This window comes from Strix aluco, chromosome 1, assembly GCF_031877795.1.
Source record: "Strix aluco isolate bStrAlu1 chromosome 1, bStrAlu1.hap1, whole genome shotgun sequence".
Taxonomy (NCBI): Eukaryota; Metazoa; Chordata; class Aves; order Strigiformes; family Strigidae; genus Strix; species Strix aluco.
Window position 1 is genome coordinate 20863822 of NC_133931.1, and position 14458 is coordinate 20878279.

A 14458-nucleotide genomic window follows, 5' to 3' on the forward strand; every position below is an offset into this window, starting at 1 on the left:
CTTAGTTGTTCCCATTCCCTCGGACTGGTTCATGTTGCCAAACGAGGAATCAGAACACACTTTACTGAGTGCCTTCTGTTAACACCGTAATAAAATAAATCACCAGTATGAGTGTTTAAAAAGGTGTCAGGGAGCAGCATGAACAAATCCCACTAGCAGACAATGGGATTTGTGCAGATATCTACTGTTCACCATGTTGAAAATTTAACCCCAGGACTTTATACATACAAGCAGGATGCAGACATATCACATTATGAAATGAGGTTTGGTTTTTATCAGGATATTGGGACTTTTGTTAGGAAATAAAGATACAGGGAGAAAAGCCTTTTGCTCTGATACAGTGTTATGATTGTGGGCAGGGATTTAAAAAAGCATTTGAAGAAATGGAGACATCTGAGAAATCATGTAATTGCCAGAAGCATTTGAAAAAGTCTGTAGGACACGACAACAGCTCTCATTATGTGGTACCAGTTCTGCTTCAGAAGGTTTCAGAGATGTATTTGGCAAGCAACCCCCAAGAGAAAATGTATTTCTGACCACCAATGTAGCTATTCTTACATATGAAAGATGCAGTAGAGTCTAGGTGATGCCACTTAGCTCTGTTAGGTGCTGATTGTCATACGTGTGCCTCTGACATTTAAGTTGGAATTAAACTAGAGTGGTTTTAAATTGAGACTAGGTTTCATGTGTGCCAGCACCGATAATTCTCTGATCTATAGACTTCATTTCCTAAAAATGAGAGAGATCTTACAGTTATTTTTACAGTCAGAATCTAACAGGAGCAGTTCTGCTAAGAGTAGAAACATACCAACAACTGGAGATATCTGCAGGGCACCGAGGCTCAAGCTCAGCACGAAATCTGAGCATGAGGAAAAGTTCATCCTTGCCTGGGAAATATGTTCATGCTTTCCTGTGCAAGAAGAAATGACTGAACTGGGGCGTAAGGACCCTCAACTGACTTCATCATACAGTAAGATTGTCCTTCAGTTTATAGCTTCGCATATTTATCTTCCAAATGCATTTCTTGAAAGGCAAAACCAAAAAATATTTTCCTCATCCTGCAAACGCTTGTTAAAGAGTATTGTTAGAAAATTCAGGTGAAATCCTGACTTCTAGAATAAGAGAAAAAGAATTTCACTGACTTCAGAAATGCCAGGGTATTGCCCTTCAGCAGGAGCTTGAACAGGGTGTAACTGGGAACACATCCCTGTATACTGAAGAGCCCAGCCACATACATAACATATCTTAAGGGTCTTGCTCAGACACTCTGTGCCTCCTGAATCTTCTAAAGCATAAGGGAACTGGAAACATGAAAAGACAGGCATCTGCAGTTTTGCTCACACTTTAATCGCTTGAGATCAACTAGAGAAGTAAACAAACATGCTAGTATTACAATGCAAACAAAAAAAAAATCCAGTCATTGAGATGTTAGATCCTCTTTATAATTTCAAGTGCCAGCCACTTTTGAAGAAGGAACTTACGGTAACTTATGGACTTATGGTTATAACTGAAGTGCAAGTGTAATCCTACCTGCAGGCACTAATCAGACACTCTTACAAAACCTCCAAGATATAGCAAAGAAACACAACAGGAGAATTAAATGATTCTAAGTATTAGAGCTACAGCATGAAGTTGGGTGTAGAAATGGAGATGACTTTCTCTAACAAAAAGATACATGCCAAGTTGGCTTGTTAGCTCATGCAATCCCTGTGAAATGCTTTACACAAGGTGGAGTAGATCCTAATTGTAAAACAGACTTCTGTAAAAATATAATTGAGAAAACATTAATCACTTAAGATACATTTAAATAGACTTAAACTTCTTTTATATTTTTGTTTGTAAAAACATAGATTATATCCAAATATTAATTAATATTTTATAATTAAGGATGCAGTTGCTTGAAGCAAATTTCTTAAAGCTGTTCACTACAGCTTAAATTTTTTGTTATTTTATGTGTATGTATAGGATGCCAAATTTTCATTAGATGAACTGGTAAGCTAAAAATATGTGTTTTCTATATTTTGTTACATATGCAATCATTTTATTGGAGCTTAAGCTCCAGTATATGATTGGGCTTTTTACATTGTACTGGGTCTGGCTAGGATGGAGTTAATTTTATTCATAACAGCCCGTATGTTGCTGTATTTTGGATCTGTGATTAAAACAGTGTTGATAACACATCAGTGTTTTGGCTATTGTTTACACAGTGTCAAGTCCTTCTTGATTTCTCACTCTGTCCCCCTGTCCTGTTCCCCCCCACGTAGGCTGTGGGGGTGGGTAAGAAGCTGGGACACACACAGCCAGGACAGCTGACCAGAAGTGACTAAAGGAATATTCTACACCCATACGATGTTGCGCTCAGCAATAAAAGCTGAAGGAGGAGGAAGGGAGGACATTCTGGTTATGGCATTTGCCTTCTAAAGTAACCATTACCTGTGTTGAGGCCCTGCTTTCCAGAAAGTGGTTAAACATGTGCCTGCCAATGGGAAGCATAAATGAATTCCTTATTTTCCTTTGTTTGTGCACTTTTGCTTTAGCTATTACTGACTTTATCTTGATCCACAAATCTTCTTACCATCCTTCTCTTTTCTCCCCATCCCATGGGACAGTAGAGTGAGTGGCTGTGCAGATGTTCGGTTGTTGGCTGAGGTGAATCCACCATGTAATCTCTAAATTCTTCAGGACTTTTTTTGCAGATCCATGGCAAATCAATTTTTTGTTATCTTACTACTTCATTAGTTAAACATTGCTACTTTGGGGTTTAGTTTCATTATTACCAGAGGAAGTAAAAAAGATCAAAACCCTCTCCCCTCCAGTAGAAGGAGTATTATTCAGAGAAGTGACTCTCAAGGAAACTAACAGAGGATAAGGTTTCAAGAAGTGTATGTTTAAGGCAGCTACCACATTGCAGAGGCCTAAGTGCAGAGTCCTTGATGGATCTGGTCACAAGGTGATCATTAAGAATTTTGGTGAATTGAATCCAGGTGGGTGAACTGAGTGCAACAGGCAGAAGATGCACAGCAGATATTCAGACAAGATAGAGACAGAAAACAGGAAACTGGGGGCAAAGGGATCAGAGAAGGTAATGTGTGGCAAATACCAAATCCCATGAAAAGAGGAAAACTAAGCAGATGGAAGACTTGACAGAGGAAGCACCTGACAAAGATAAATTGCCAATCTACAGGGAAGCTCGAGTTCTGCTGTACAGTTAAGTTCTGGAGCTACAAACACTTAAAGCTGTCAAGAAATACAGAGAACTTGGCCCCTTACATCCTGGATCAATTGGCACTGGAGTAGTGTGAACATTAAGGTGAAGAAGAAAAATCTTCCCTGCTGCTATCTGGTGTGAGTAAGCAATCATAACTGGATCAACATGCTCAGGTTCACTTCCTCTCCTTGCCTACCCACACCTAGAACAAATGCTGCTGAGAGAAGCTGTAGGTTATCAGAAGAGAGCCACACTCTCTGTTGGAAGGATGAATTCTGCAACAGAGACCATGTATTCACTGAAGGCTTGAGTTACCCCACCTGAAGAGTTACGTGATCTGTTATTAAATCTGAGCTCTCATTAAGCATAGCACAAGCTGGAAAAAATGGCCAGGTGTGTAAAGGGGAAAAAAACCTTGAAAACCCAGAAACAGTCAGTATAGGATGTTACACATTCTATACTGACAAATACTAGATTGTGTCTGTTCTGGTTGAATTAGAAACCAAGCCCCACAGCTACCTTATAATTTTGCACTATTCAGCCTCCAGGCCCCAAAGCAATAAAACAGTGCGAGACATTGGAAGTTCATATTTAGGAAACAGTAGTAAACTTTAAAAAAAGTCCATGTCAATAGATATTATTTTGCAGTTCACTACCATAACAAAGTTCAACATAAGAAAGTTAATTCCACAACAGAGCAGAAGAGACAAAGCATGTTACAGCTTCATTCAAGTAGTGTCACTTCCAATTAAAAAGCAGAAGAAAGGGAATAGTGAACACCATATGAATTTAGGTCAAAGCAGATAATTATTTTTGTTCACTTACAAATCCCAAAGAAAAGAACTTTGACACACGCTCTTAGTGTTCAGTAATGGACAGAGTTTCCTAGCCATTCACTGGCCACCCTTTAGAACCTGGCAGAGGTGTCAGAACAAACAGTGGAATAGTACAGGATTAATGCCAATAAAAACCAGGAAATTTGGAAACAATGTGTAAACATAGCCTTTCTGCAGCTAAGAGGAAAGAAGAAACTAGGCTTCTATTATCTTGGAAACCCTACAGTTTGTTCATATCAGGAGCCTATAAATGAACACTATTTTCTTAACTTTCTAATCAAAACCAGATACAAGAATAGGAAGTCAGTAACTGTCAGTAACTAAAAAAGCTGATGTGTCTTTTCAAATCTCTTCATCCTCCTTATATACCAGTCACATTACTTGCCCAGCTCAGCTATCACCTAAGATTATAAACATGCCAACATAAGTAGATGCTGGAAGAAAGGTTTCATTTTTCTACTTATCACAGGCCTCAAATTGCTGCTGACAGACCTGGACTAAGAAAATTTACTACAACTTTCCAGGATGGCTGTCTGGAATATGATTTGGAAAGAAAACTATTTGCCTCCAGAAACAACTGCTTTGTTGTGAAACTCTTGGACCACTGGCCAAGGCTGTCAGTACTGCCATTCATGCAATCTGGCCATCCATCACGAAGCACCAAACCAGCCATTAGCACATAACATAAGCTACCACAAGCTCTTCACAAAGACAACCACAATAAAAATAAACCCTGAGTTCACATCAGGGTGATCAGGGTGCCTGGAGATCAGAGTCCTTTCTCTTTTTGTTCACCTTTTCTTTCTTTTCTCCAAAATAGTTGTAATTAAAAAATATTACCAGAGGTAATAGTGGTAGTCTGTGCACTTCACAGGATCAAGGTGGTATCCTCCACAAGGCCAATTCAAACATATGCCACATGCAAGGCTCTTCAAAAAAGGGACAAATGGATACAGCTCCAGAAATGGAGCCGTATTGCATATACGATTAAGCAAATGTCCTCATATTTCTCACCTCCTGCTTCTCACAGTTGCTTCCTTCAGTCTGCTAAACTCATTTAGGGACCTGGGATCCAAATGGCTGGGCACTGGGGCCTAGAGTTGTCACTTAGGACATCTTTTGAAGCACTTCAATCTAGGCTACAGAAGGGAAAGAGAACTGAGCATGCCATCCAGGAGAAATACTCTCCAGCTGTGTGGATGCAGTTTAAATGAGTTATACAACATAGGGTTTCCACAGGTTAGAGTACCCCTGAACATCATGATGCCAGTGGCAGGTAGACAGTCAGACAGAGTTTACCGCACATCCTGAGGATGAGCTATTTTGGGGCCTATCTGCGGAGCAACTTCCACGCGTAAAGTTTGTTCCCACAAAATAAAAATCCCTTCTCTAAAGCCATTTACATACTTTTCCCTTCCACGGGAGGACAATGGTATCAGCAATTGCTCTTGCAAGACTGATGTAAGTATACAACATGAATAATACAACGCATCAGAAACTCATTGGTATACATACTGACCTCTGCTATTTCAATGTTGCTGTCTATTGTAGATTTAATTAATTGTAGAAAAAGTAACACAATAGAGAAGAAGATGAGAGCATCATAGAAGACAACACAGAGGAAACCACGATAGTTCTGTATTTAAAAGCATGGGATCAGCTCTCAAATTAAATTGAAATCAAGAGAAATTCACCTTTGTTAGCGATGTCAGTTCACATTAACAACACAGCTTCTTATAAAGCAGCTGAGAAGTATCTTCCACACATACAAATTTTGTCAAAGCTGTTCTGATAGGACAGTCACTTTTATTGACTTCATTATTCAGTCCATTCAACAGGGATTATCCACTAAAAATAAACTTTGTATGCAAAATTAAGAGAAAGTTATAAATAAAAAAGGAGCTGAGATACTATATACCTGATAACTTCCAAAGATCTGGTGACAGGAGATAATTCATAATTCAGTTTTTGAGTCAGAGTTTTGTAATTTTGTTAAATGTTTTGTGGAGATTATAATTAGCATTGTATTATTAGAACTAATTTAAAACTAATTTTACAGGAAAATCAACCTTAAAGCATAGAAAAATAGCTTTGTTCTTCATGATATTTCCAAGTAAATACAGTATTTCTTTTTAGGTAAAGAATTAACCTATCAACCCAAGATTTTCAAAAACTCTCAATAGTTTTAGGCAGTCTATTTGTAGGAGCTTATAACCTTTAAAAAAGATCAGTAAAAATCAAGATTTTCTTGTTCACAATTAAGAGTCCTCTATGAAAATTAAATTCAAAATGCACTGCAGTTGGGAGAACAAAATACCTGACAAGTACTCAGTCACTGCCTAACTGAAATATGGTACCAATCCCAAGAATACTTGATGTAATTTCCCAGTTTACACATAGGAATTATGGAAGTCCACCCTGTCTCTTTCCCTCTGGAAGCAGGAAATCCTTTATCTATTTTAAGAGTTTCAAAACAGTCTGCATAAAGGGAGAAATAGCAGAACACAGGACAGTGGAGAGGCAAAGAACTTCTGTTCCACACATGTGTCTTTTTTCATAAAATCTCTTGTTTGCAGGCATGAAAGAGAATTTCATATTGTCTGTAATATTCCTTATGAGGAATTTTCATTTGCATAGTAATCAAGATTCAATCTGGGAAAAAAAAAAAGATAAAGAATGAAATTTAAAGGCTACCAATCAACCATAATTCTCTATTTTGCCATTGCTTTATAATTCTAAGAAAAGATAAAGAGAATATCCTGAGAGTAAAAAAATGTTTAGATCAGCCCAGAAGGAGATCATATGGACTAATATTAAACAGTGGCAAAAATAACTAACCCACCTGAATATAATGTAATGTAATAATTTATTTCACTTATCAGAATGTCTTTGGTTAACTTGAGTCTTAATATTCTGCCATCAATTAAAAGCAGAAATCCTCAAATGTTTGGAAGTTTGCAATTCCATTACTGTACCCTCAGCAACAGTTATCTTAAACTCATCATACTGACAAAACAATGGATTCTGTACTTACCTAAAAGAAAGACCAAAGTTTCCTTTTCCTGAAAAGTTACCCTAAAAATGTACTGCATTTACATCTCGAATACAAGGTAACACAGTCTGGAGTTACATGTCAAGACCACTTCAGACAGGCATAAAACATCCCGTTGAATTTGTTGCTGTGTGAGGCAGCAGGGCCCAGGCTTGCAGGTGCACAAGGGACCGGGGAGCCCCTGGTAGCGCCCTGACTCGGACGAGGCTGGAGCTCATACTGAAGCCTTGTGAAACTGCTGAGGGAGCTGATGCCTCAGAAAACCAATCTGCTTTTTCTTATTATTTGCCACCCCTGCTTCCTGCAGCTATGCAAGATGCTGCTTCATATGTGCTGCTTCTTAAGGGCAAGCTAGCCTCCCCTCTTCCCAACAGTTCAGAAGAGGTGAGCTACTTCTCCAGGTACCAGATTAAAGGTGCTCTGACACTGCACAGGGCAAACATTTCACTAGGCTGCCATGCAACTGGGGCACAAGTGTTAAGTCCTTGACTAGTCTGTACTAAAAACCTAAAACCCTACCAACAAGCAAAAAAACCCAGGGAGTTCACACACGGGAGGAATGGTCTGTAGTATCTTTGTTCCACAGAGGAATCACACTCTCCTGCAGAAGACCCAGAGGTGCAGAAGCTGGTACCTGGCAAGGTGCCTCAGGTGCTGCAATGGCTTGTGTGGCTCCAGGAACTGTGGGGAAAGCAAGGCCATGATGTCTGCTGATGGATACAGGTGCAGAATGCCACCACCTGATACTTAAGAGCAGAGGCACTTAAAGAGTGCAGGAAGTAGAGAGCATCGATTCAAAAATGTTGATTTTTGAGACATTTGGGGTATGACATTGAATCATGCAGAAAAAGAGTTGGAGGTTACCTTACACTCAGTAGGGACTCCCTAAAATCGCAGAAAAGAACCTATCTTACACTGATGCTTTGTCATCCTGGTGGTTTTTTCTGTAACCAGAAAGCAGGAGGGATGCCCTGCAGCACTAGTACAGTGTCTTCCTTGGCAGTCTTGCTGTGACCCATAATGCCTTGGGGATACTATTTGCCTTTGTGCTACAAGGCCTGTATGCCACATACCTGTCAATTACAATAGACCAGAGCTGTACAGCAAAGGAAAAACAATTTATATAATAGAACAATATATCTAGCTGATGTATAACAATACATTTTAAAATGTAAAATTTTCAGATTAGAGTCACAACAGCCATACTATTTTTTGGAGATGAAAAGCATAACAATAAAGGTGAAAACTAACCTCTTAGTGCCGAACATGATGGTGCGAACTTGTTCCACATTTATGAATGCACTGCTCTGCACAGGCTGTTTCTGTTGACCTGGATAAGAAGAAAGAAAGATTTTAGACCAAGCAACTCAGGACCTTGGTTTTAATATCCTGAACAATAAATACATCTTCCAGTGCAACTTCAGAGAATACCTGGCAATTTTATAGAAATACAAAGGTTAGCAAAACAATACAAAGGTTAACAAACAACAGATAAAAGTTTAAAAACCTAAGACCAAATCCTACTCATAGGGCTTAAACTTGAGGTTGTTAGAGCAGTCACTCAACAAAAGAGTTAGATATAATGCTATGTGGTAGTGCAACACCTAAAAGCCCTTGCCTCTGAAAGTGGAGTTCACGTGCCTCAAAGCAACTAACCAAGATCTTTCTGAATTGACAGTCTGAACACAGCTATATAAATTTACATCTTAATTGCATTTTGGTGCTCCATTTGTTGAATGACTACCTTACTAAATTAGTCATTTTTTCCAGAAAGAAACCATTAATACAAATAAGAAGTTTCCTGGAGTAGGCCTACTAAGTATGGACTCAGGGTATGTTATTATTTGAACAAAAATAAATCCCAACCTTTATATAAAAAAATAAAAATATGAAAATATTATAGAATAATAGAATAATTAGGTCAGGAGGAACTGCCTAGTCCAACCCTCAGCTCAAAGCAGGTGTAATCAGGTCAGGTTGCTCAGGGATATGTCCAGTTGAGTCTTTAACACCTCCACAACCTCTCTGGGGAACCAGTTCCAGTACTTCACCACCATCACGGTAAAAACATTTTTCCTAATACCTAACCAGAATTTTCCATGTTACAAGTTGTGTTCACTGCCTCTTGTCATATCACTATATACCTTTAAGAAAAGTCTAGCTCCATGTCCTCTATATCCTCCACCACTGACAGCACTAAGGTCTTCCTCTTGGCCAGCTCTTCTTATGGCTGAGCTGATCCAGCTCTCTCGGTCTCACGTCATAGGCCATTTGCTACAGCCCACTCACCACCTCATTTTGTCTCCATAAGTCAACATCCCTCTTGTTCTGGGCAGCCCAAAACTGGACATGGTACTCCACAGTCAGTCTCACAAATGCCAAATAGAGGGGAAGGATCTTTCCCTACCTGCCAGCTACACTCTTGCCCATGCAGCTGAGGGAAGATGGTGACTTTCTTTGCAGCAAGAGTGCACTGCTGGCTCACACTCAAAACTGCTGTTCACTAGGCCTCTTGGATCCCTTTCTGCACTGCTTCCCAGACAGCTGGTCCCCAGCCCATCCCTTTACACAGAGGTTTTCTATCCCATGGGCAAGACCTTGCATTTGCTTTTGCTGAACTTCGTGAGGTTCCTGTCAGCTCATTTCTTCAGCCTGCCCAGGTTCCCCTGAATAGCAGGGGAACGATGTCATCCACAAATTTGATGAGATTACACTCTATCCCATCACTGATGTCATTAATGAAGATACTAAACACTGTTGCTCCCAGTATGGAACCCAGAAGGATCTCACTAGTTACTAGCTGGGTGTGACATCTGCTGTTTTCCAGTCATCAAGAACCTCTCCCAGTTGCTATGACTTTTCAAAGATGAGAGAGAAGCCTTGCAATGACATCAGCCATCTCCTTCAACACCCTTGAGCACATCCCATCTGGTCCCGTGGATTTGTGTATATCCAAAGTGGGCTAAGTGATCCCTAATGCTGTCTTCCTCTACTGCAGGTACTGTTTAGCTCTGCTAGGAAGCTCAGACACCTGGGAAGCCTGAGGACAAGTCTCTCCAGCAAATCCAAGTCATGGATTTTGCCAAAAAAGGCATTGAGGACATCAGCCTTTTTTCCACATGGCCACACTGAGCAATGGGCCCATGCTACCTATGCCTTGCCTTTTGCTGTCAATGTACTTACAGAAACCTTTTTTGTTGCCCTTCACCTTCTTGGCTAGTTTTGATTCCAGCTGGGCTTTGGGTTTCCTGACTGTATTCCTACATGTTCCTACATGTGCCACATTCACCTCCAAGTAGCCTGTCCCCACTTCCACTGTCTGTGTCCTTCCTTTCTTTGAGCCCAGTCAGCATTCAGGCCACTCTTTTACACAGAACCTCTCGCCCTGGCTTGCCCACCTGATCTTATCACTAGTCTCTGAAAAGCCTGTATCCATCCACTACAGCACTGCAGTCAGGAGGGCCATCCCACCATTTAACTGTAATTCCAATATGGTCACAGTGCTGCAACCGTGTGTGAACTCCTAATTCATCCCACTTGTTGCCATGCTATGTGCATTTGGTAAGGTTGAGCAGGAACTTTCTTCTCTTGCCCAAAGTCATTAGCTTTCCCTCTCCTCCGTCTTGAGAGCCACCCTCCACTACTTGTTTGCCCATGGTCTGCATTTGTCCCTCCTTCCTCATTTTGTGTGGCTCAGGCTCTTATCTTACCAGAGTTTCTGCGAAGACCCCAGGTATCTCCTCCTCCCTTCTCTGATGGTGTATGGTCTGTTCATCTCTTCTGCAGCTCCTTCCCCATGTAAGCACCTTGCTCAGTGTGCCTGTCCCGAGGAGAGGCCCCCATCACCCCAACCCCAAGAGAGGCTTCAGGTACCCTGCAGCCCCACACCACACCAGCAGCAGCCTCCCTCAGTGTGACATCTGGATTGAGGCCTCCAATGTGCCAATGACAAGTCAGTGCCAGGAAACATCCCTGTGGGGTGCTTAGACCATCACTGTACACCCTCCAAGCCACCCGAGGCAAGTTTAAGCAGACATGCTCTGTGTCCCTGATGTGCTAATGGCTACAAGGGTGTTGCTGCTGCTCCCCATGAGCTTAGCCCTCCCAAAGCAGGAGTCAGCCATTCCCAGCCACAGCCTGGATGCGAAGGTGCCAGAAGCAGCTCCCAGCAGAACTGGAAGCAGAGGCTCAAACTGCTGCACAAACTGGGAAGAGTAAGCACGAAGAGCAGCGTAGGCTGTGCTCTGGGTGCCCTGCATGCTCCCAGCCCTACAAACCGAGTCCCTTTTGCAGCCCCTGTTCACAGTGTCCTGGTCCCTCACTGCCTAAGGAGCAGCTAAACAGCAACCAGAAAGCAGAGGCAGGCACCAGCCCCGCCAGCTTGAGACTTGCTCCACCAAGTCCCTTCCCATGAGACTGCAACAGCTCGCAACCTTGGTTCACTTCCCTTGTGAATGCCATCACACGCACCCACTGCCCTCACAACACGTGATTTTGATGCTAATGAAACCTTTCTGCCCTACTCCCAAATGTTCGATTTAAAACAGAAAGACAGAGATTACAAAATAAAAAATTCTATCCTAGTTTAGTTGATTTTTTACATGTAAATGGGGAATCTAAATACAAATGTTTTGTTCATCAGGAAGAAGCTGTGATTACATGATCTCGACTGACAGGAGGATTTTTGTCTCCAAACTCCCTCCTAAATTCATAAGATGCTCAAGGGGACTTCACATCTCCATGTAACACCAGATAAAATGACACCAGGTAAAATGTCTTGTTACCTCCAGGCAAGGAAGTGCTATTTTCACAGCACCATATTTCATTATGGGGCTGGGCAGTGACATTTTTGTCTCAATTTACCAGTTGCTCTTAAAGCATTTCTTTTTCAGTTTTGTGTGTAGTTTTTTTGACTTGGTGCGGCTCTTTCACTTGTACAGCTGCAAAGAGTCGAAGGGAACCTCCCTCTTCCTTTCCATGCCCTCTTGTTCCAGAATCACAGCCTTGCAGCTGGGCAAGCAGCACAAATATCATCAGCCTGAAGTACATTTTCCTTCCCATGCAATTATTCTCCCTGCCTCTCACTAACATCAGTTGCTCTACACTGAGAGCATAATAAATGCATGCTTCAAGTCAGCTGTCTTGATTGGGAATTTCTAAAGCCTCCAAGTAAGCCAAGTGTCCATCCAATTGAAAATCCATGGATTTGGGGCATGCACATGCCCTGCATGTCTTGGGAAGTAACACTCCAGTTCCCTATTTATGATTGTCATGCTAACTGGGAGCCTAAAATATGCCTACACTGTCAGAGAAAGAATGTGCATGAGATTAAAAACTGCAACTCAGCCTCTGGCCCAGTGTACACATTAAGAATTTCAAGCCATTTAGACAGGTGATTATACAATGTGGACCCTGTATATGCACTGTAAATGCACTACAAAGATCTGAGTGAGGCATTCCTTTTCTCTTAGTAGCAAGGTTGAAGCTCATTAATTCAATTTTCAGAAGTATTTAGGTTGTGACCTGGAAGTCCAGGTCCCATATTTGAAAATGACACAGTCATTTATGATCCCAGGAGCATCAGTGGAACTTTGACACTGAAAATTTTAACCCCAGTTTATTCAATCATTTGATACTCGTCTTTGTTTCCACTAAAGAGCACCATTCACAAGCATTTATTGTATTTTAAGCATCTTACATTACTAGGCAAGACTGCCTTTATGTTCATAAGAACTTTAACGGAGGGCTCAGATGTGTTCTGTCTCTTCTTGGATATAAATAGTAACATTAGTGATGACATAAGGTACTGCAGTTTCTCAGAAAGCAGGACAAGCTATTTGAGGAAAACCAACAGGTATATAAAATTGCTGAGTAGTTGAAGCATCCTCCCTTGAAGGTGACTGGTGCAAAAGTCAGAAAAAGAAGGTGTTGGATATGTTGCCACCTATCTCAGCAGAAACTTTGCTGGCAGCATCACTTTCCTTTTCCTTGAGGCACAAGTATATCCTTTTTGGAAAAAAATACTGATACAGTCACCAAATTAAATCCCTCTCTAGTGGAAGGTACCATCCTCAGAGCAAAGTGGCAGAACAGCCCAGGACAACCATCCTCGCTCTCTTCTAGACACCCACATTAAGCTGCTAAGGAAGGCTTTTAAACAGACTCACTTTGCATGGGAGCAGATGAGAAATACCATTTATCTGCTTGGAGACAAATTCTGAAGGCTACGACTTCCAAAATGAGAAACTTCTTAGTAGCAATAGTGATTTCTAAAATGATGTCTTAAAGATGACATTTTATACAGTAAAACTGGCACAAAAACTAGTAAACCTTTACATTTACACCATATATGTTTAAGCATAATTTACTGAGATTTACACTGACTGCTCAAACCCATGCAAATCTGAGCACAAGTATTAAGAACAAAAATATTTTCTGTTAAGATAGAATTTATTATAGTGATAAATATGGCATAAAATGTTCACAGAGTATAACAAAAGAAAATCTTTTCTCAATGATCTGGAGGAGGCAACGGACTGCCCTGTCATCAAGTTCGCAGATGGGACCAAATTAGGGGACACCAGTTGATATGCTTGAGGGCAGGGCTGTCATCCAGGGAGGCTTGGACAGGCTGGAGGGATGAGCTGACAGGGACCTTATGAAATTCAGCAAGGACAAATACGAAGTCCTCTACTTGGGAAGGAAGAAACCCTTGCAATGGCATAGGCTGGGCACTGCCTGGCTGGAGGGGCTCTGGGGCAGCAAGCGGAGTGCGAGCCAGCAGCGCGCTCTGGCACAGAGATGGCGAACAGCATCCCGGGCTTTATTAGCAGGAGCATGGCCAGCAGATAGAGGGAAGGAATCGCCCTCCTTTATTCAAAAATCATCAGACCACTCCTGAAATACTGCATCCAGTTCTGCAACCTGCCCTCAACGCAAGAATAACACTGATAAACTGGAGCAAGTTCAGCACAGGGCCCCCAGGCTGGTCAGGCTGGAGCACTTGCTGTGTAAGGAGAGACTGGGGGAGCTGGGCTGCTCCAGCCTGGAGAAGGGGCGGTTTCAAGGGACCTAATGGCTCCTTCCAGTACCAACAGGGAGGTTATCGAGAAGATGGAGCCAGCCTCTTCACTGTGATGCATGGTAGGAGGATGAGAGACAGTAGGCGTGAACTGAAACAAGAGGCTCTGACTGGGTATAAAAGAGGTGCTTTTTACCATGATCACAGTCGAGCAGTGGACCGTATTGCACAGAGAGGTTGTACAGCCTCCCTCCTTCGAGTTTCTCAGAACCTGGCTGAATAAAGTTCAGAGCAATCTGGACTGATCTAACAGGTGACCATGCTTTGAGCAGGAGGATGGA

At 41.6% G+C, this 14458-nt stretch overlaps 1 protein-coding gene across 6 annotated transcripts in view; it reads right to left on the minus strand.

Moving 5' to 3' along the window:
• OXR1 (oxidation resistance 1) overlaps positions 1-14458 on the minus strand; it is a 297931-nt gene that overhangs the window by 246805 nt on the left and 36668 nt on the right. For 5 of the 6 annotated variants that reach the window (XM_074810861.1, XM_074810964.1, XM_074811420.1 and 2 more), the window contains exon 2: positions 8348-8426. The exons of the other annotated variant lie outside the window; for it this stretch is intronic. Coding sequence is in view for 2 of the 5 variants with exons in the window: in XM_074810964.1 (XP_074667065.1) it covers positions 8348-8364 (17 nt within the window). In the remaining 3 variants the exon portion in view is untranslated. The remainder of the gene's footprint in view (positions 1-8347; positions 8427-14458) is intronic. 6 annotated transcript variants of the gene reach the window in all.